Source organism: Ammodytes marinus (assembly GCF_949987685.1).
Source record: "Ammodytes marinus genome assembly, chromosome: 22".
Taxonomy (NCBI): Eukaryota; Metazoa; Chordata; class Actinopteri; order Uranoscopiformes; family Ammodytidae; genus Ammodytes; species Ammodytes marinus.
The window spans coordinates 11,902,732-11,925,086 of record NC_137226.1 but is presented as its reverse complement, the minus strand read 5'-3'; the positions used below and the strand labels follow the sequence as shown (position 1 = coordinate 11,925,086).

The 22,355-nt window shown below is 41.5% G+C and overlaps 3 protein-coding genes across 3 annotated transcripts in view; 1 reads left to right on the top strand and 2 right to left on the bottom strand.

Annotated features, from left to right (window-relative positions):
* Window positions 1–920: 920 nt before the first annotated feature.
* On the bottom strand, window positions 921–5,326 carry LOC307268496 (tetraspanin-8-like; the record flags this gene model as incomplete). The annotated part of the gene is made up of 9 exons (XM_080051156.1): window positions 921–1,025; window positions 1,324–1,407; window positions 1,632–1,691; window positions 1,826–1,912; window positions 3,360–3,458; window positions 3,616–3,690; window positions 3,814–3,927; window positions 4,432–4,497; window positions 5,246–5,326. 9 exons carry the CDS (start codon window positions 5,324–5,326, stop codon window positions 921–923), a joined length of 771 nt encoding a protein of 256 aa, XP_079907282.1.
* A 1,906-nt stretch (window positions 5,327–7,232) lies between these two features.
* On the top strand, window positions 7,233–14,031 carry LOC307268631 (ras-related protein Rab-19-like). Its single transcript, XM_080051344.1, has 4 exons — window positions 7,233–8,184; window positions 10,230–10,413; window positions 12,049–12,152; window positions 12,251–14,031. The coding sequence occupies exons 1-4, from the start codon at window positions 7,990–7,992 to the stop codon at window positions 12,422–12,424; spliced, it is 657 nt and encodes a 218-aa protein (XP_079907470.1). The 5' UTR covers window positions 7,233–7,989; the 3' UTR covers window positions 12,425–14,031.
* A 132-nt stretch (window positions 14,032–14,163) lies between these two features.
* The window catches only part of lrrc17 (leucine rich repeat containing 17), a 33,030-nt gene continuing 24,838 nt past the window's right edge, over window positions 14,164–22,355 (bottom strand). The window contains exons 4-5 of the mRNA XM_080051343.1: window positions 17,867–18,022; window positions 14,164–15,202 (exon numbers count right to left, since the gene is read on the bottom strand). Coding sequence (XP_079907469.1) covers window positions 14,769–15,202; window positions 17,867–18,022 — 590 coding nt within the window. The 3' untranslated portion in view covers window positions 14,164–14,768. The remainder of the gene's footprint in view (window positions 15,203–17,866; window positions 18,023–22,355) is intronic.

Sequence of the window (22,355 nt, the reverse complement as noted above, 5' to 3'; positions counted from 1 at the left end):
TTATTTTACCCAAGAAAATACATCGCTCGATATGATAATTCAATAAAAGATTATATTTCAATCAAAGCGCTTTGTAAACACTGTTTAGGAAATATGCTACATAGGGGTTATTAATAGTATACATTTTTTTTCAAAGATTACTAGTTTGCTCTAAAGCTGAAAATTCACTGAGTGAGCTTATTAAGACAAGTACGAATGTGTAAATAGGTTTTAAGAGAAATTGGTCCAGTCGACAAGTTAGATTAAACCATTATTATAACCAAAGTAAGTGATATTTTTTGAAGTTCATTGGTTTATTTAGCGTCAGTCGTATGATCACGGCTTGTGCAGCTTATGTGGAATATGAAGACGTGTTTTGATAAAACCTTAACGTGTTCAACCTTGACAGCAGAATGTAGCTTCAGCACCACACAAAAAGGTAAAGTAGATGCTAACGGGTTAGTATCTGTTTTTCCAAAGACGTGTCCAGGGTAAAAGGGAGATGGAAAGAAAATTCTGGAGATGGGATAACACTTACTGTAAATGACCATACGCCAGGATAGGCTCCAAAAACAAGTGGCTGGTTAATGCTTGGTAAGATAATAATACAACATAAAAAAAAATAACATAAGAGATACAACAAATGAAAACATTTGTAAATGTAATTATTATTAAAGATAGGTTCATTTCATTAAATTGCATCGTTTTTTTACAGCAGTAAGGCAACAAAAAAAGAAGACTCATTTGAAATTGATCTATGCATGTAGATTGCTTTTCAATATTAGTCACATGCATTAACACGCGTTAATAGAAAAATGATAACGCCAACACATGTCTTCATATAGCGCAAAAATAGCCAGGTTATGTGTTTACATGTGCAAAAATTCAAACAAGGTTCTCTTGATGACGACTTGACGCGTGTACCAAAATGTCCCCGGTGACTAGAAGGCACCAGGAACATATCTGTTGGATTGGAGAAGAGCAATGAATTCCTGTTTCCTTTTTATCTGGCCCATCAGTTTGATGCCCATGACAAGTAGAACCACCTGGGGGATGGGGCAAAAAAGAGTTACACGCATGATGTGGGGGTTTGGAACTGGAATTCACATGGTCACATGGAAGCATTCATTTCTACGCATTTGTATAAAGAGACGCACCTGGAATTAATCTAGCACGGATTAAATCATTGACGGCCATTTCTTATATATTTTGTATGTCCTGAATTTGAATATCAAAAAGCTCAATGGGTTGAAAATGCTGTTGAAATGAACTGCTGTATAAAGTCCTACCAACCTGGGAAATGTTTTTTTAATTAAATAGAAAATAAATTAAAAAAACACGTACCCAAAAAACTCCACTTCCGAATTGTATGGCCATGGCCAATGAGAATGCGAGCTTCAGTTCGGAGACATAAATTGGTAGGCAAGGCTGTAAGAAAAAGAGTGCAGGTTCATTTGAAAGGTGCTGACAAGAAATAAGTAAGAAATAAATGATGTGGGTATTAGCTCATCTTTTTGACTGAAATATAATTCAAAATGTACTGTTATTTATCCAAAGTCCCACGAAAAGTGTTAGGAACCATTGCTGTAATTTCGAAATGTACAGAGAAAACCACTCACTGGACCAGGAGGCCTGACACTAAGATCATTTACCTCTTGATAAACATACTGGTTCTTTGGAGCCCCGAGTGTGGCGATGCCCCGTAGTCGAATCTGGTGAGGAGTACAAAATCCCATGAGGGAGAAATCAAAACTCAAAGAAAACTTCAGTTGCTTTTAGATCCTGGGAACCACTAGAAATTCCAAAGAGAGTCCAAAGATTGTTTAATAATGGGGATACTACTCACGCATTTTCCTGGATATTGACAGTTACAGGAGGCAGGAATAGTGGCGCCCCAGTCTTTGTAGCCTTCAATAAGACCACAGCATTCAAACTGGAGGCGGCAAACACACATGCCAGATTATTAAAAAAAAATTAGTATAATAAACAAGAACAATATCATACACAACAATCAAATAAACATGTCTGCACCCATGAGTGATGCATACTTTCTTTGGACCATTCAGAGTGTGTTCGAAACGGCCTAACATCCTCCCTCCTACATACTCAACATGTCTATTCTATACTGTCTACTTAACTATCGATTGTGTATGTGAGGTTCGTCGGACCGTTTACACACTGAAGTATACAGAAGCAATAAAGATTTTTTTTTTTAACTTCCGTGTCGTTTGAAAGGACGCAATGCATTGTGGGGCGGTTAGGAAAAGGGTTAACCTATAGATCCATACACAAAATCTTCCCGGAAGTAAGTACTCATCCGGGCATTTCTCGCCGACACAAACTTGCATACACAACAACAACAAATTGACGTCAAAATCTGAATGAGAAGGGCGTTAGTAGGGCTTTTCGAACAAAGCCTCAGTCAGAAGTTGCAAAATGATTACTCAGGATAAATAGATATCCCTTTAAGATAGGACACGCCTACTTGCTTGGCCACACCCTCCAGACTACATGTACTGCAGCTGTGGCCTTAATTGCTTTTGATAGCCACCTCAGCGCTGAGCAGGATTTGAGGGTTTTGTGTTGGGGGCATTAGGTGTACAGTCCAATCCACCAAATGTGTGTATTGGTTAAAAGCGGGTGGACTCTGTGCGTTGGGCAACCTCCCAAGGTTTCTTGTACCCTTTATTCTGCTACCTTTGCAGTATTTCTGGCAGCAATTGTGAGAGCTGGCATTTTCTCTGCCTCAGGGGACAGAGGAAAAAAGCCCCAAAAGTCCTTCTAAGCTAGTGTTATTCTGTGGAGACCGGAGATTTCAAACTGTGAGGTACATTTGGGCATTATTGGATTGATACCCGAGTCAAATCCGAGCACGCAGACAATTACAGACATCGTTTACGATTTACACTATTTAATTTACATTAATCCATGGGTGAAAAACAGGAACTCCTGATTACTTTTTCGGCAAACGTATTGGTGCCATTTTGCAAAGAGGTAAAAAACAAAGCTCCAGTTGTAGGCCACATGGCAACTTTATACTTTCTGTTTACTTGCCCCAAAGCATTATGGGAACTTTGGAATCAAGCTTTTCCCCAAAATTGAAGTAAAAAATAAATAAAAAATAATAATAGAGAAATCACTTCACTTGTAGAACCAAGGCTTATCTGATAACCAAAGGTTTATGTTGTTGGGATAAAGGCTGTATTGAGTCTTTTTTTATAAAATACCAGATCATTATGAGAAATGTGGAACTGGGAACAGTGCTGATATATTAATTATGAACAGATATGAATACACTTCATTTAAGAGTGTGTGTGGTGGACACAAATACCCTAGGTAAAAGCCCAATGAACATCAAGTGTAAGAAATAATGTGCTTACTTCTTGTTGAATGCTGTACAGCAGCGTTCTGTTGGCTTTGCTGGTTCCAGTAAGTGGCATCATGGACAGCAACTTGTTTTCCTCACGGACAACACGTTTCTGAGGGGGAAAACATACCAATGAATGCTGCTCCTCGCATGTCAAGACTGTAACTGCACTTACACAATTAGCTGCTTTTCAATAACTATAGTGTGGGTGATGTTGTACTAAAGGAGTGCGGTAAATATTGTAAAAGCAGGGCATTCAAATACTTTACCTCGTAAACATCTTGGTAACTTAGTGCAGTTCTCACAATTATTGTTTGGCTCGCTGCTGCCATACCGGCTACATACTGGACACACACACACGCACATACATGAAGGACAGATATAAATCATTGTCAGAAACCACTTTTGAATACATATATAGTGTCCTACACACTGATAACATTTAAAGCATTTTTCTTTTTTTTTACCAGAATCAAACACCATCTCTTTCCTCTACAGGCTGCAAATATGCCGAGCACTGAGAGCAGCAGGCAGCTGATCTCCATCACGTACATTATCACCACAGAAACATTGGACACTAGCTGAAAGTGGGGTAGAAAAATTGTGTCAGAGGCAATGCATTGAGTGGCAAATGCCATGAAGTATATAGCTCTAGAGATATTCACTTCCGCTTGACATTAATATTATTGTGTTGCAACAGATTGTAATTTTCAATATGGCGTGGCCACACAAAGAGGTCAGGGTCAGCTAACAGAACGCCACCTTTAGCGCCAGAAGATAATTCACTGTCTGGCTCAAGGACACTTCACCTGGCAGATGCCTGCCAACGTGAGGGCTTGAAATCTGCTCTTACAGAGAAAAGACATGATAGAAAGAAAAAGGCTATATTAATGGACAAACAAAGTATGACCCACTCATTGATAATTCCCCAGTCATCCTTATAAATCCCAGCAAGCCTTTTTGCTCCCTTTTTATAAAGCCTAACAAGACACGGGGCTATTTCTGCTTCCAATACGGATTATGTAATCTGCTTGGGGAAATCATTTTAACACATGGGTCAGAGGAGCATCCATAGTCAACCTTACTTTGCCCGTTAGTAGGAGTTCTCTATGCCAAGCTACTGTCATCGTCAGCATGAAGAAGCACAGCGCCTGTGGAGAAAAGGACATAGAAACGTGTCGACATGGATAGTGTTTGGGCTTTGCAGAATAAAGACAACAGTGGGAATGGCTGCTTTAGTTTTTACAAAGTCAATGTCTCACAATTTTATTTTTATCGGCTGGACAATATTTCAAACAGCACCTTGCATGTTTTAAAATGTGTGCTGCTGTCCTTTGGTGAACTCACACTATGGGCATGACTATGGGCAGGAGCATGATTCATTCAAAGTGCTAATAGAATGCATGCTATCTAGGGTTAGCCCACAGCTGGAATACAGACCATCATACAGCGTAGTAGCCTATTGCAGGCAACATCTCATCAATATTGCATCTGATTCTAGACTCACACATTCTTAAAGAAGGTATTCTTTAAGATAGTGTGAGGAGGGATGAGAAGGGATGGTCATCCTTTGGAAAATGTCATTATGGCGTCTTTTGTATACAATCCCACAACATATTGCCAAGAAGTAAAAATGCACTGCAGACGTTGTATAGCCACATCGCACATCATGTTGATGGGGAGGGGGAGCTTCTCTGCAGGATGTTTGTGTGGGAAACAGACAGACACACAGCCCAGGGACTTGTTTGGTTTAATTTTAAGGCTGGCTGATGATTCAGGTCACAATAATAACAGCACATCCCACATTTAATTATACGAAATAGCCTCTCAATAAGAAATCAAATAGGCCTCTAAGCTTAAATTGCATTATAAAATCAAGGAGGGTGGGAGTTCACCTACCATATGCACAGCATTTGCAAAAATGAACGGCCTCTTCAGGCTCGCCTTGTCCGCCACCACGAACACTGCGCTCCGCTGCATGCTTGCACCGCTGCTTCGCTCCCGAGATTAAAAAACAACAACAGCAACGCTCTTTTTCATACAAAAAGTATTACGGCCTAATGGCTGTGAAGCTATGGTTTTCAATAGTGAGGGCATCTATCTATCTCAGTCTCCGCACAGGACGCGTCACCGCCCGTGATGTGCTGGATGAGGATGCTCCGTGCCGCCTTCACGGGTCGTCGGAAATGCTGGAATCCAGAGGGATTAGCGCACAGAAAGGATGCTCCGCCATGATTAATTTGAATTCATCCGAGAGTAGGCTAATGGATGGACGCAGTGGTTGAGTGCATTATGACCAGGGCCATGGCAAGGATTAGGGACATACTGATCCACTGGAATGCACCCTCAAGAATATATTTACCAAAATCTAACTCACTCAAAATGTCTTTATTTACTCATCTAGCAACACCTTTGCTGATTGATTATATTTTTATACTAAAGGCCTTCATATTGCCGAAATTCATTAACCTGAATACTTAGTTGTAAGTAAGTACGAGTACAGTAGGTTGGTACATTCTAGTTAAGATCTTCAAGTTTAAAAAACCCCTAAATGTGTCTCTTAAAGCTATAGTGCGTACTTTATTTTGACCCCACGAGTAATTCTGAGTAATTACAACAACACTGTCAGCACATGTGGTGACGTAGGGACGAGCGAGGGGACTGCTAACTGCAGTAACTGACAGGAAGTTAGCTAAAAGAACCATTCCGCTTACAGCACCTTTAAGGCCATAAAATAAGCTATAGGCTACATGAATGTTTCACTCAGGTTTAGAGTGATAAACAAGCCAATACAGATATCTGTATCTGTGGTGTAATATAATAGATGACAATTAGGCTACACATCTTATTCAGATTTGAACATTTCCATGAGGAAAATTCAGATAGGCTTATATAATAGTTTATTTTCTTCCATAGCCAATAGTATATGGAAAAATTATTAAGCCTATCAGGTCCACAAAACTCTCTCTGTATTTTTCAGTATGGTAGGATTTACAAACTGGTGTCATCCCCTGACACTGGTGCAGGAGCTCAGAAAAATCCCAAGAAGCGCCCAAGAAATGTTTCAGCTGAAAAAACCTAGACGTACAGCAATCCATGCACGACCGCCAAAGGCTTACCTCATGTTAATGCACTGCGGTCTTCAAGCAGCAAGTTATCTAGCATCATCTCAGATCCATAAGTGTGATAAAACATGATAAAAACCATCAAAACAGACATTGGGAAGGATTTGTACCTGCTCCGCCATTGTAGGCGCATAAACATTCACCCATGTGTCGCTCTGGCGTGCACCGGCAGTGAGACCATGAGTGAGACGGGTTTCGGTTTGTAGCGTTCTCTCTTGTGATTTGATATTAATTTCGGTATCCCCCGAAAAGTTTATTTGCCGATTACATGCAGAGCAGCTGACTGAGAGATTGGCTTTATGAAACGTGCACATTATGTAAGTGATCACTGTATGAATAAAGAGCAATTTAACACTTATAGTAACATAAATAAACCGCTTACTTCACCTTTAACACCAGTTTTTGTAAATGTTGGGATGTTGATCAAAATTCAAAATAAAGCTATAATAATAGGCTGATAGACTGTATTTAGTCAGGAACTGAGTATATGTCTGAGTGAAACTGTGTTTTGAAAAGTGCTATATACTATGATACTGAGTTCCTGACTGCATTTCCCAGGATCCCACAGCAGTGAAACGGGGCTGGGCTACTCTCCTAGAACAGGTAGGGCAGGTTTCTATTGTTACCACAGGTGCTATAGAGAGAGAGAGTGAGAGCGAGAGAGAGAGAGAGAGAGAGGCAGGGAGAACAGGAAAAACTGATGACAGAAACAGAAGATAAAAGGGAGGGAGAGAGGCCGATGGAAGCAGAGAGCTGGCACGTGTGTTTGTGTGAAACAACAGCAGGTGGATTTGACAGGAGCCTGGATTATAGTTCCTTTTTATTTTTTCTTCTTCTTCTTCTTCCTTGTCAGACAGCTAAGCAGAACCCGTGTAGGGGAGGCTAAAACAAGGATGGGTGCTTCGTTTTGCTGCAGGCTATGAAGTGGGTCAACACCTGAGAAGGGGCTGAAAGGAGCAGAGGAGACTGAGACGTTTTTTGTGTCCTATTGAAAGAGCACCCGCTGTGAACACAGAAAGGAGAGAATGCAGAAGTATATAGAAAGAGTCCTCTTTCTCTTTAGTTGTTATAGCTACTGAAAACAGGCACAGTTGAATCTTTTATAGTGTTGCATGTGTGACCATCACTTTACAATGTGTACACTCTTCCATGTTGTTGGAATTTGTAGCCCATTTAAATGTTGTTTCTAACAGGTGCTTTCTAACCTATTTGAACAACACTTTCTTATCTTTTTCCCAGCCATACATTGGTTTTGCAGGCTACATATGGACTAATTCAACTAAGTTTACCCTGCTGCTGGGAATCTAGCCTGTCGCTTTCCCTGTGGAAGGACACATTGAAGTATTCTATTTTATTTTCTTACTATTTTTGGATGCATCTCCTCAACATAATAGCATTTTCGGATCTATTGTCTTGCTGCCTTTGTTAAAGCACACATACAATGCTGCAAACCTTGCCCTCAAAGTTCAAACATTCAAAGTGATCTACAGTATAAGGAGTGGAGGACAAACACACACCATGCAGATCCCAGGACCAGAACTCGACGACTCCTTTGATTTCCTGTTTAAGATCATCCTGATCGGAGACTCTAACGTGGGGAAGACCTGCGTGGTTCAGAATTTCAAGTCTGGCATTTTCCCAGAGAGACAGCAGAACACCATAGGGGTGGACTTCAGCGTGCGGACCGTTGACATAGAGGGGAAGCGAATTAAGGTCAGCGGTGTGTGTGTGTGTGTGTGTGTGTGTGTGTGTGTGTGTGTGTGTGTGTGTGTGTGTGTGTGTGTGTGTGTGTGTGTGTGTGTGTGTGTGTGTGTGTGTGTGTGTGTGTGTGTGTGCTTGAATTAAAATTGTGTTGTAGTAGAACTTGTGGCCACAAAACAAGGAAGCACAGAAAACAAATTTCCCCCCTAACATGCACACCTTTTTGTATGCCACTAGGATCAAAATATAGTAAACAAGAGTTTAAGAATGAATAGACTAAAGCTACTCCTCTTAAATCCTACAAAGTTTGGCATTAAAGAGTGTAAATAAATTAAAAACACTTGACTTAGGGTGAATTAAAGAGGTAATGCTGGTTGTAAAATATTTTTGTGTGCGTAGGCATTGCGCACAGGTTCATGCTCATGTGACACTTGTCAACCCTGATTATGATCCAACAATGGCTTCTACATACCTCGATCCTTATCATGCATGTTGTGGGAAAACAACATGCAAAGTATGGAAATAGGCTTTTTGGCTGAAATATTCAATGATACATTTGGCTTGAATTGTAGAAATGCATCTCTCTTCAAATACCCCAAAAAGGGCCACTTAAATGGGATGGACATTTTGGACAGTTTGGGGGGAGATTTACACTACGGTGAGAGGTGTGTCTTGGTTACAGTGTCAGTTATAGGCTCAGTCCAGAACAGGTCGGACAGGCTTCTCACACAAATAACTGGTCCTTCAGGTTTTGAGGCTTTTGTGCGGATGAAAATAAACCTGGAATGACCTTCATGCACATTCATGAAAATTAGAAAGGCGAACTGAAAGTGATTTAGGCTGACAGTGATGTCTTTAACTCATGCCCCAACAGTCAGTATTTAACCTGAGGACTCCTGGGGAACAATGTCCAATCATCACTAAAGATCAATGAGGAGACACATGCTTTTCACTGCAGTATCTGCCACTCATAATAGTACTATCAGATAAGATGTAAGGGTGCCCAGAATGGGTAAAAAAGATGTACTATATGTCGATTTGCTTATAGCCAGAGGGGAACACAAACACCTACACCAACTATATTTTTCCGTGGACACGCCAGTACAATGACTGCAGGATAAAAAGTTAATGGAAAGCATTCTCACGTCAACAAACATACCAGGAACTGAGTCATTATCCTTAGTTATGAAAGGTTGGGATAGCTATGATTTCTTGTTGAGATGTACAGATGACTTGAAATTGGGTGTTGCTACCAGTGTTTACAAGCAGGATGTAACAATCGATACGTTTTTATGAATCAGCGGATCGCAAGTAACAGGTCGTAAATGTAGCACAGCAAATTGATTTACTTGAGAATCATTAAGAGTGAAACATTCCGCTGAGCCTCCATTAATATCACCACTCCCTACGTGTGTGTGTTTACCTCACACAAACACAGCAGTATCTTGTAAAGCAGTGTAGCAAAGCAGACGTGTATCTAGAAAGATACTCCAAGGAGATACTCACTAACTAATGGGTTTACAGGTTTATATTGAGAGGAGTAAAACAAAAAAGGTGTTGATGTATTGTTGGCCTATTGTGGTCATTTTTCGCAAGCTCATTCAGATAGCAAAAGTAGACAAACAAAAAGGCATAGCTTGTGGGTTTGGATTGGTTGTTATGACAGCCGTTACCACGTTAACATGGTCTGTCAGATGCTCAGGGAGGGCAATAATCTGCAGAGGGACACCAAGGAGTCTGAAGCACTCTTTCCTCTGTGTGTGTGTGTGTGTGTGTGTGTGTGTGTGTGTGTGTGTGTGTGTGTGTGTGTGTGTGTGTGTGTGTGTGTGTGTGTGTGTGTGTGTGTGTGTGTGTGTGTGTGTGTGTGTGTGTGTGTGTGTGTGTGTGTGTGTGTGTGTGTGTGTGTGTGTGTGTGTGTGTGTGTGTGTGTGTGTGTGTGTGAACAGTCCAAACTATTGTCATGTCATTATTCATTCATGTGTATCTCATGCATCTTAGCTGTTAAAGCTGATTCCTGGTTCTATGCGTGTGTGTGTGTGTGTGTGCGCGCGTAACAGATGCAGGTGTGGGACACGGCAGGTCAGGAGAGGTTTCGCACCATCACCCAGAGTTACTACCGCAGCGCTCACGGGGCCATCATCGCCTATGACATCACCCGCCGGCCCACCTTTGACTCTGTGACCCACTGGATCAAGGAGGTGGAGCTCTACGGAGCCACCAATATAGTGCTGGTTCTCATAGGTGAGTGCGGGAGTGCACAAATACAGTATGGTTGCGTTCCAATACCCATGCTTTCTGCTATTTAGTATAGTAGTAAAACAATAAGATTTAGGTTGTCCCAATTCAATTCTTGTGGTCATAGTTAGAATGCTGAAAAATACACGGCCGAGATTGTTAGTGTTGAAAACAGCATGCTATTTGGGGCGATTCTGACCCACAATCTAGTGTGCACCGGAAGTAACGTCACATCGGACGAAGCCTCCGTATGAAAACAACCGTGGTTGCGACGGATATAAAAACAATAGGCAAGATCAAGTTGCGATGTTATGATGAAATAAATAAGTATGTCCCAATTGTATGCCTACTGCATGCTAATTAGATTATTTTGATGTTCGGATGTAGTATGTTGACTAGAAAAAAGGGAGTATGCGATTTGGAACGCAGGGTATGTGTCTGTTCCAAGTGATAGGACAAAGTAACAGAACCATTCCAGAACTGATGTTATTTAGCATCATAGCCCTGCAATAGGAGAACTTCAGAATGGTTTAATGTGGTCCTTTCTTTGGTTCTTGGCTGAAGTTTTATGTTGCTCTAGCCTAGTGAATTGGTTGATACCATAAACTCTAGTTTAAGTGTGACCAGCTGAGTAGAGGGACGTACAATGTGTCTGCACACTCACTTGCACCCTGGAGGTGGTTTATGGTGATCATTTGAATTTAAGTGCCTTGGTGAGGCTTTTTAAATGCTTTTATTAGAGGCATAAGGGGCATTTTCCCACAGCAAAAGCCTTAGAGCCTATAATGTAAGAGGAATCTATAACCTATTGGACCACTCAGCCATCACAGCTCTTTTTACCCTTAATGGCGCTTTCTGATTTTATGTGGGAAGGGCATCCCATTCATAAAACATTTAAAATGCACAATATAATATGGGTTTGCTCAGAGAAACATCATCTTGACCTCTAAAGTATTAGTTACTACATTTACACAGAGCTTACTTTGTCATACAACGCCTTCAAATACATGTCTAACTCTTAATAAAATGTATTTATTATGGCGGTCATGAGAAGGTGACTCAGACTTGGACAAATGAATTCTCCTTGTGAAGGTCAGCAACGGTGGAACATTTCACAATGGGTTCATTCTTATCACAACAAAATGACGTGGCTGTTCGTATCACACTTTAAAGGTGCACTATGTAACTTTGGACATGTCAGAGAAGTGAACAAGGTATATTCTCATAACTTAATAAACAAACTTTACTCACAGGAAAATTGGATCCCTGGAACCACTGTTTGAAGTTAGAAAGTTGGTTACAGGTGCCTCAAAATCAATTTGTTTTGATTAATGATGATGGAATTATTCAATACTAAGAATCACATGTAGAGTAAACGTGTTTTGAAAGCTAACTACAGGCTGAAAATGTAAACAAATCCCCCTCCTCTGACATGGCACCTTTAAGAAACATATGATCACAGCAGTACTTACAGTGTTGTGTGTGTACATATAAGCGTGTTAAAATACTGGCAGTAGCATACAACTTAGATGCATTGATAATCATTGCAATAGAACTATAGTGATGCAGACTCCTGTTTGGTATTTAAGGTCGTCTTGACGAACTGTGTTGGCATCTCTCCGCTCCCTGATTGTCTCCTAGGTAACAAATGTGACCTGGAGCCTGAACGCCAGGTGCTGTTTGAGGAAGCTTGCGACCTGGCAAAGGACGGCGGCATACTAGCTGCTCTAGAAACATCTGCAAAGGTAATGAATGCACCCTCAAATCACAGGGGAGAAGTTCTAAACATTGGTTAAAATAAATTGTTTTAGCAGCTTTTTCTATCTCCCTTACCTGTGTCTAGGTGAGTCAGAATGTGGAAGAAGCCTTTGCCATGATGGCCAGGGAGCTGCTGGCGCGTAATGGCCATAATGTCCAGCATGGGGACACACCAAGGATGCTCCTCAGGGCCAACTCTCGGCCTGTTAATGGCACCGTCAGTGCCTACACAGCACCAGAGAAGAAGTCATGTTGCTGATTCCAAAGTGAATGGGACCAACCAACGTCGGAACTTAAGAGTTGCTAGTGGGTGAGGAGGAGGAGGAGGAGGAGGAGGGTGAAAGACACTTTTGAAAGAAAATAATGGACGAAGAAGCATGGAAGTGAAATAAGGGTTGGCTAAGGCCTCGAAAAACTTTGCAATATGGAGGTGTAGCCACTTGTTTGCAAGTATTGGAAATTCAGGGCACCTTTTCCGTGACTTACCTGACCCGAGATAATTGACAACCTGGTGTTTCGAGGATAAGACGGAAGAACCAGGCATGTCTAGTAAAGAGACAGTGGAGACAGCTGTGATCAGTGTTGGGTTTCCAATGTCATTTTTATCAACGACACCTAGACTGTTTTTTCTCTTCCAAATGATGGTATATCCGTACGAAATGCTGTTATCCTTACAACGATAACCTTCATGCTGTCTTTGTGTTTCCTAAAACTTTTTTTTTAAATTTTGGAGAAGCTGGGAAATGCTATTTTAATATACAAGACTGTGTCTTTCACCCAAGTGACCTATTGTGGTGCCTCTATGATGAGCTGTGATCCTCTGCTTTTGCGCTGTGGATAAAATGGTCTCGGAGAACCCGCTGCAAGCCTGAAGACTGTGAATTATGCATTTTTAATGTGACTTTTCTCATAATGATGTCCTACGTTGTCACAATTGTCTGTAGTCGGCTGTGAAATATGTTCCTCAAAGTTTCTGACAAGGTTGACATGATGAAGAAGGACATAGTGTTGTCTTCCCGTGAGAAAAGGCTTCGGTTAGGTTGTCATGTACTAATTGGGGGAAACATCAAGGGAAAACCAGCATGAACCTGAGAAAATGTGATAAGGCTTTAATGGACCACATCATTGTGAACACTAGAGGGCACTGTGTCGTCACACGTAAACTCTAGCTGCGGTGCAAGTTGGTTGCTCAGTGCCTTATACCGAGGCGATTTAAAATATCTGGGACTACTCGAAAAACATCAACCAAGTGTACATGCATCCCAGTAAACACAGGGAAACACAAAAAAAACCTTGTCAATATGACCTTCTGCCAACGCAACAGTCAAACTGGAGTAATTAAGCTGACAAGGCTTACATTCAGGATATTGTTCCGTGTTGGATGCAAAGCTGGCACTTGCTGGCACTACGGAAACACCAAGCTGAAAGTCATGTAGCTGCGTGTATTGTAACGTTGAGGTACTTCCTCTGCCTTAATGGTAACTGATTATGTTATGAGGGGAACAATCCATGTGTAGCCAAGCTATAAATGATCAATCTACGAGTTTAAATTAATTATATCTTGCTTAATTTGATCAACAAAAACTTATGCTTGATCAAAATTGGGTCCATATTTAAGTCAACAGGGAATGTATCATCCTTGATTTTAAAATAAAATGAAATTCCCACTACTAGGAGAATCTGCATGATTAACAGATCAAATTGCAATAAGAAGAATGTTGTGTATTGGTCTCCAGCACACTGGGGGGTGCTAGTTGCCTTTCCAAGATACAACAAAAAAGAGTTTACAAGAGTCAGTGTCATTGGTGAATGTAATAACTTGTGTCTGCTGAAGTGTATGTGGAAACTGACATGACCTCATTAAAACAAGTGAGTCCCTTTACAACACAATGGAACTGTTTCCTGTCATGTTTGATTGTGAACAGTTGGCACTGCAGGTAAACGGGCTCAGTGTGTCAAGTTTACCTTTTGTCCATGCATACAACAGATTTTCCGAAAGAAAAATAGACCCTTTTTATTTCCAGAAAACAGGTAGACAATGGCAAACATTAATTCATATAAAAAAAGAACCAGAAACCTACTATTTTGAAGAAGAAGAAAAAAAAGGTATATCCTGAACTCAATACCAAAACGACTGTAACAGATAAAAGAGAGCACCTACTGTACAGTTCATTGAGTGGGGAAATTCAATGTTTTTGTTGGAAAGGGGGGGGGGTGATTTGATCTGATACAGACTGGGAATGTTCACAAATGACACCTCGTCAGCCGTTCTTTAAAGATGACAGTGATCAATTTGACATGACAGTAAATCATAAAGACAATGTTAATGTCCCAGAATGAGTTTTTCTGTCAGTGTCAGGCACAAGATACTATTAATTACAAAAAAAAAAAAAAAAAAAAAACCTTAAGGGCAATCTATGTTTTTCATCCCAAAATGTCAATTTTTACACCTCACATATTTATTAAAAAACATCAAATCACTGAGTCTACTTTACATGAATCCATTTGTCAGCCTGTCCACAGACCTCCCATTTTTAATGCAACACCTCCTCACACCTCACTCCTTGCTAAACCACTCCAGTCCTCTGATCCACCTCCATTTTCTAATTCAGCCTGGTGAACTTGTTGGGCCTGTTTCTCTCTCTCAGGGGCTGAGGGAGTCGCCCGCCCTGCCCCTGAATGGTCTCGACCTCCTGCGCGTCATTGTCCGAACCCCCTTGTCCCTCCTGTACCGTGTCCATCCCTTCAGTCTGTTTATCCTTGGGACAATCCCCGTTGTAGGTCTTGACGTAATCTACCACGCGCCAGCCCCTGAACTCCTGCGGCTCGGAGCATTTCAGGCCAGAGTAGAAGACGCCTGGGTGGTGCTTGAGCCAATAGATCAGGTAGTGGATGTTGTAGTCGCACATCCACGGGTTCTTGTCCAGCGAGAGCTTCCGTAGGAAGTAGAGGTCTTCCAGTACACCGTAAGGGAAGTAGTTGAGGCTGTTGTTGGACAGGTCGAGCTCACGGAGGTACAGCAGGCCTGCAAACGAACCTGGGGGCGGGGGGGAGCACAACAAAATAAGTTTCACGTCTCATACCAATGCTGTCTGAATACTAAGAAGTGTGTCCCGTCACCCTGCACACATCCTCTAGGTTTGCAGATGGTTTATTGGAGTTTTTGCCTCTTCTAACGAAATTACACTAGTCATGTGATCGATTAGTTTAAAAAAATATATACTGGTTACTGCAGCTTTAAATGAGAAGTAAGTGATATGGTCCTTTTAGCTAACTTCCAGTCCATTTTTTTTTTTTTTTTAGAGGAAGACTAGTTGACCTGAATTGCCGTCACCATCGATTGTAGGACATGTTACTCATTGGTAGGTAAAATATCTCCAGTGAAATCAACGTTAATCAACAGGGGACTTTGAGCTGAGGCCGAAACAATCACCAAATTCGAAACTAAAACTTGGGTCAAAAGAAAAAAAAGCCGACTGTTGACATCCTTAAAAGGATCCAGACACGGCTAATAGCAGTCAGCGTAATGGGCCAGCGGAGACTGTTTCACGCTGTCCGCCAGCCTTGGGCCTCGCTTTGATCTTTTACAGAACGGAAGAGAGGAGGGGAGGAAATGAGTGGAGGAGGACGGAGTCTAGGTGGGGGGAGTGTGCTAGCTAAAACATATAGATGTAGACAAATACAGTGGGAATAAAGACACATTGCTGAGAAAGAGACATGACTCTAGTCTAATGCTTCTGAAATCCATTTACGCTAATTGTGACAGAGACATTTTCTGCTGTTGCTGCACTCTCATCACTCAACCCTAAAGATGACTCAGATAGAGGGACCTATTGGAGAGGAATGGGGTAGATTGGAGGGTCGAAGGGACGCGCCTTTTCTGACCTCCTTTCTCCTGTCTTATCTCTCGACTCGTGAGACCCGACTCTCCCAAATCGGCCTCTGTTCATTTGGGACACAGGAAGCGGTCTACTTTTCCTCAGGCGCTGCGATGCACTGAAACTAAGGGGTCGCTTGTAAATCCTATTCAGTTTGCAGATCTCATCATCTTTTTTACAGTCCCTGTGTTGGGTTAGGATAACCAGCTGTAGCGTCACACTGTATTGAGCGAACAGACATGAATTCCCATAGCTAGTTAGTTAGTGTGTGACCATTGTTCTTCCCATCTGTTTCTTCACGTTCGAAGAATTATTATCTCGCCGTCCCTCGAGACCGCTGTCAACTCTTTGGTTACGGAATGAAAGGCACGCGAAGAGCTCTCTACACACGGCACAACCCTAACCTCCAAGTACTATAATCAGACCAAGATTGTAGCACCCACGGAGGCTGATGCTTGCAACCCTGTCATCACTTTTTCCAGTTTCCAATGTACATGCATTAACATTCTCTGAGCGAAACAAAGAAACAGTAAGAAAGGCACGAAAAAACCACGATCCTAGTCCAACTCCAGGGGAGCTGATAATGTAGGATTCACCCCCCCTGCCCTGGCTTGCCTCACTCGGGGTCGAACTCTGCAACTAGTCTCCATAACAAATAAACACAATATCCAAGTCTCTAGTCACTCAACTACAGATATGAGCGTTGCATAAGTCATGCTATTAAATACTTGTCTGCTTCGATGTTGCCTCACTTGCGGTATCACAACGGATATAGAGCGAACAAGTATTAAGAAACATCCTTTTTTTTGCATGGTTGGAGAGAGAAAGAGAGAGAGAGTTCCAGGTGGGTGGGGTCCCCCGACATTGTAACAATTCCTAAAATGTCAAGTTATTAGTCATAGGAAAAGTGTGAGAAAAAAAAAATCCCATTCACTGTACTTTCCTGTGACAGTTTTGTCTGTTCTGGGATTTGTCTCGAAAATGTAATCGAAGTGTGCCAGAGCCTTTGTCTGGCCCTTTCTTTCATTCATGTTTCCCCTCTCTCTCTCTATCTCTCTCTCTATCTCTCTCTCTCGCTCTGGTCGTTCCTCCACATGAAAAAAGCCGAACCACACAGCCTCTTGAGATTCTAAACTTTTTATTTATTTATCTTTTTTTTTTCGTTTTTTTTTTACTCCAAACCTGAACATGATTAGAAGGGAGCAGCCACGATGGAGACCATATGCCACTCACTGGCTATCTATCACAGAGCTCTGAGAATTGCACAGATATTTCCAAATAGTCTTGGACACACAAGCTACAAAGATAGATTGCTTACATGTGTTGCGGGGGTAAAATGAGGAAAACTACCAGGGTTTTTTTTTAAAGGATTTCCCCTACTGGGCGAGCAGACATGAGCCCATACCTCATTAGCTTGGAGAGAGTAATGACTTTGCACTTTTTTTTAATGGTGCTGCTCTGGTGCTGGGGCAGAATTAGTATGCAGAACATATACTCTGCTTCAGTTAAAATAGATCTTTTGAGCGCGTAAATCACCTTGTGTTCCCCTGATGAAGCTTGTCCTTGATCCTTATTCGTTAATGGGAGTTGTGTATTTGGTTGTGAAATTAGTCATTTAGCAAATCCCATCTCGAGACGGCTACACAAAAATCATTTTCTTTACCTGGACTATGGTTATATATTATTGCATTATGCCACGGCCCCTTACCGCAGGTGAATACAGAAGCAATGTTTAAATCGACATCCAATTTGAAAGTACATTCGCCAATCAGAAAGGGGTATCTCTATGGCCATGGTTTAATGCAGTGTTGCTCAGTTGTTACCTGTATCTATATGTTGCAAGCTGTTGCTGCTAAGGTTGAGCAGCTTGAGGTCTTTGGACAGCAGGAATTTTTTGGGCCTGAGATGTGTGATGCTGTTATTGGATAGATCCATCTTAAATATGTCCGACGGCAGGTCCGACGGGATGGTCTTCAAATCTGCAAAACGAGAGACAAAAAAAAAGGGAAATTCATGAACTCTGAAAGGAACTGAAACAAGAATGGTGTAGATTGGTCAAAGTCAATACTTGCAATGAAGACACATGTTATTGCAGATATTTCAAATAGAAAGAATGATACATAATGACATGTCAAATGAAGATAAATCACTGTTCTTGCCGTCGATAGGTTGAGACAGATGTGCACAACAAACGAAATCAGAAAACGGAGCGCAAAAAGTCCAGGAATCGTCAGGGGAGCTGGAAATGTAATCTGTCTGTCTTTTTGATACATTTTCAAGATGATGTGTGGGACTCAAGTGTGACAGCAAGTGTAAAAAATATTACACGTCTGTGTTTCCGCTCTCTCTCTCTCTGCATGTGTTTCCAGCCTCAAACACACATCCCTCACCCCTACCCCAACTCCCGTAAGAGTGTCTTTGAAGACCCTAATGTATGAAACAGTGATTCCAACATATTCCCATGCCAAATAACAGATCCATTCTGGAGCTTTACGTCAAAGTCCCACGCCGAAACACATTTCCCTAAATGCTATATCAGCCCTGCAATGTTAGGGCAGTTAAAATGAAGATTTGTCACCGTCAAAACACAGTTTGTCCCTAAAGCTAGAAAACATCAGAGCTGAAAGCTTGAACCTAGACGCACAAAGCTTCTTTTGCAGACAACAAATAAATCCAAGTTCGGCTTTTGGGGGTTTGGCTGTTCAATCGAAAACCCTTTTGAAGTCAAAACAAGCATTTTTTTTTAAAGGGTCCTGAATTGGTTTTGTGGTTCCCACAGTCGATACTTATTTCTACCTGTCTGAATGTATCTCCTAGATTGGATGTGACATCTGCAATGGTGCAGAAGGTGGCCCCTGCAACCTGTACCATCACAAATGACCACGGGTGATTGTTTTTGAAGCAGTTTGCAAAATGCTTGCAGATGAGAGACTACTCACTCCGATATAATCAGAGCATGTTTATTTCTGATATAAAATGAAGAAGAAAAAAAGATTGTGTATGGTACGTGTGTGGTTTTAAACATTCATGCGTACATGCGTGTGGACCAGTTTCCTGCGTGTGTTTATTTACATGGGCTGTATAATGTGCCTCGGAAGAGTGCTGCTTATGGACACTTTATGGAACAGATGTTGCAGTCTTTAAGCAAAAAAACTTCACTGCCACAGATGTTGAGGCCGGTTATCATGGAGGCACGGTGCTGTAAATCATCACAGACTCCAAGCAAAATATAATTACACACACACACACACACACACACACACACACACACACAGGATACACATACGGTGTGCGCACAGATGTAGCCAATGCACTCAGGAAATGTAATTACTATTATTCGGTGATGTGAGGCAACGCTGGCTGTGGACTGTGCAGCATTGGGAGGGAGACATTTTGCAAAAAGGCAGACACAGACTTTTGCAGAGGTGAAGAAGTGAAGTTCCACAACAAGCTATCCATCTCCCACAGTTGAGCACTGGAAGCCTGAAGGGAATCCCACCATGCATTAGGTGTACATGTGTCTGCAAACTTGTCCAAGAGGATTTTCAAATTAGAAAAAAAGCTGGAAAAACTTACACATAAGACTCCCAGGCTTGCATGTGAGAAAATCAGACTTCATGCTTTTGAGGCCAAAAGAAAGGAAACCCCTCAGTCCAAGAGAGACGCCTCTGTTGTCCTCTGTGAATGCCAATAATGTCCTACACTGTGCATTCAGCTTAGAATGGAAAAGAGAAGTCTGTGATTCAATAGCACGTTATTTCTCTAGGTTAAAAAAAAAGCCTGATGTGAGGTATTAAATAATCAAGATTATTATCTCGATATTTGATGTTACTTATCCCTCGCTCATTTAGCATTGCTTCCTGAAGTTTGAATGCCTTTTCCGGATGTCAGACATTTTATCAGTAGAACTCGGGGTATCTGGGGGATTTTTAATGGAGCAAATCTTTCAGATAAAGCGCTTGGCTCTTTTTTTCCCCTACTTTAACATCTGTGCCTGCTCACAGTGGGCCGCTGAACGAAGGAACGTGCACTGAGAGAGAAGGAGGAAGTGAGAGAACATGTCAGGAAAAGTGAAACACAACTGGGTTCTTGGACAGGGCTCTTCAGCTCAAATCTGCTGGATTCATTATTTCGGCGCACCGTGCAAAACATCTGTCCCTCTTGAACTATTCTGTCCCAAAAAAGTTTTGCTACTATACCTGAGAAATTCCCTCTCCTTAATAGCAATGGTTGTATCTGGTAAAAGCTGCACTGTTACATTTCTGAGTGATCGATTCATTCACTCAATGAAGTCTAATAGCATCTGCTTTATATCAATACGACAGGCAACTATTTAGTCAGCTATTTGCCAAAACATTCTATGGAGGCTCCATTATTAAATGTGGGCCATGCATTAGTACAGTATAACACATGACTCACCTAGCGCACTAAACGTTCAGCAGTATTTACATTGTTTGAATTGGTATGGTGCTAAGCCATTACTGTGATTTAGATGGAGTTCGGAACATTAATCTGGACAATTATCTACGTGTCCTACTCCAGAGTGTATGGGTTAGCACTGCTGATGAATTACTGTATATATAGATGTAGTTTTAAGAACAACAACTCTGAGTGTTATTTCCTTTACCATGTTCCCTAAACTGCCTTGCAACTGCAACATTTCACTCTAATTTTTGTCAGAAAAGGGTGAAATATCTGGCAACATCTGCACGATATATTTCACTTGAGTATCAATGCAGGTTCTGTTTGGAGCCTAGCGATGTGACATGTTTTATAGTGTTAAGACAGTAAAGGGAAGCTGTATTTTTTACAGCGCTGACATAAGTCCTCTTGGGTCAGCAAAATGTAATGCATTGGATTTTTGTGGTTTGGACTACACGCTGGAGGCTTTGACAGAGGATGATTGGTTGAAGTGTTTTCTAAGCAGTAGATTGATTGCATGGTAGCATAAGTTCATATTTAGCACATTATGCCATCCAAACTTGAAGTCAATTCAGTTGACTGCAGACATTGTATGACCCAAGACTAGAAGTGTAATGCTAGTAGAGTAAATATATACTTAAGGAGCGGTTGTTTCTCTCACACTAGGGTATAGGGAGTATATGCCTTATAGGGTAAAGAGTTGAGAATATTATGTCATTTTCGGCTTGTGTTCCTGGGCTCTTGATCTTTCATGTGGGTTCCATTTGGGCATGATGTCATATATATAGAGTATAACTATCTGTCATCTTTCAGACAAAGGTGAAGCCTTTACAGCTGGGTGCTGACAACTCTGTTTATAGGTTATCAATATGCCACCAACGACATTAGAGCAAGTCGTCATCTCTCCCCTCATATTGTCTTAATGTTCACAATGACAACAGAATATGGGAGAGGTTTGATGACTGAAGTGCAGTATTATTTGGCTCCTGACAGTTCTTTCTTACTCCACAACCTCATATTTTTTCTATATAAAAAATGTGTAGTTGTCTGCCAATTCTTACTCAAGTGGCATCACCTCAATATCCCATCTGTTTCACAGGTACTTTCAGTAAACCATGGTCTGTTCTCACAAAGTTTCTGTGACCTTTTCACCTCAGCGTGAAAAATATATCCTTGGGAAAAATCTGAACCCCATAAGTTGAACATCAATTCAGTTCCATAACAGCTGTAAAGTTCCCAGTCTGAAGCTTAATCGCGCTGCTGAGAGCAATGATTCATACTGTCCCCTTTTCTTCATTCTAGCTCTCTACCTCTGCCTCTAGCTCAAATTATATAGTATGTGTAACCGGGTGGTACAGTTGATATCTTTATGAATATAACACTTTCAGTTGCAGTACTTGGGAATGGGATTGCGGGTGGTTTGCAATGGGTAGTGTGGCCGTTTGGTCACAGGGTGGCAGTATTGAGTCTTACTATATAGTGCTGCGCCCAATGCATCCTGGTCCCTTCTTCCGTTGTTTACCTCTGGACAGCGTTGGTCTTTTCCGTGAAGACGAGGTATCTCCATTGTTTGCGTTTATAGAGTGGCTTATGGACATATGCTGCCGGTTGTTGCTGTATGGAACAGTTTTATAGCGATACCAGTGAGTATTTGTGTTGGATGGCCGTGTTTGTTTAGGATGTCTGGGGATTTTCGGCGCCAGTCGCCAAACGTGGGCGTTCGCTTGCAATGAGATGTATGGCACCACGCGGTGTGTTTGTGAATCGCAGTGTCGTTTAACAGTGTCTATCTTTTAGAGATAACGACTCGGGGGAAATAAGTCCGCTGGAAACTTCGGGAAGGGCTTGTCTTAGTTCAAGTTGCTGAAATGTAAGTGTTATAAGCTAATA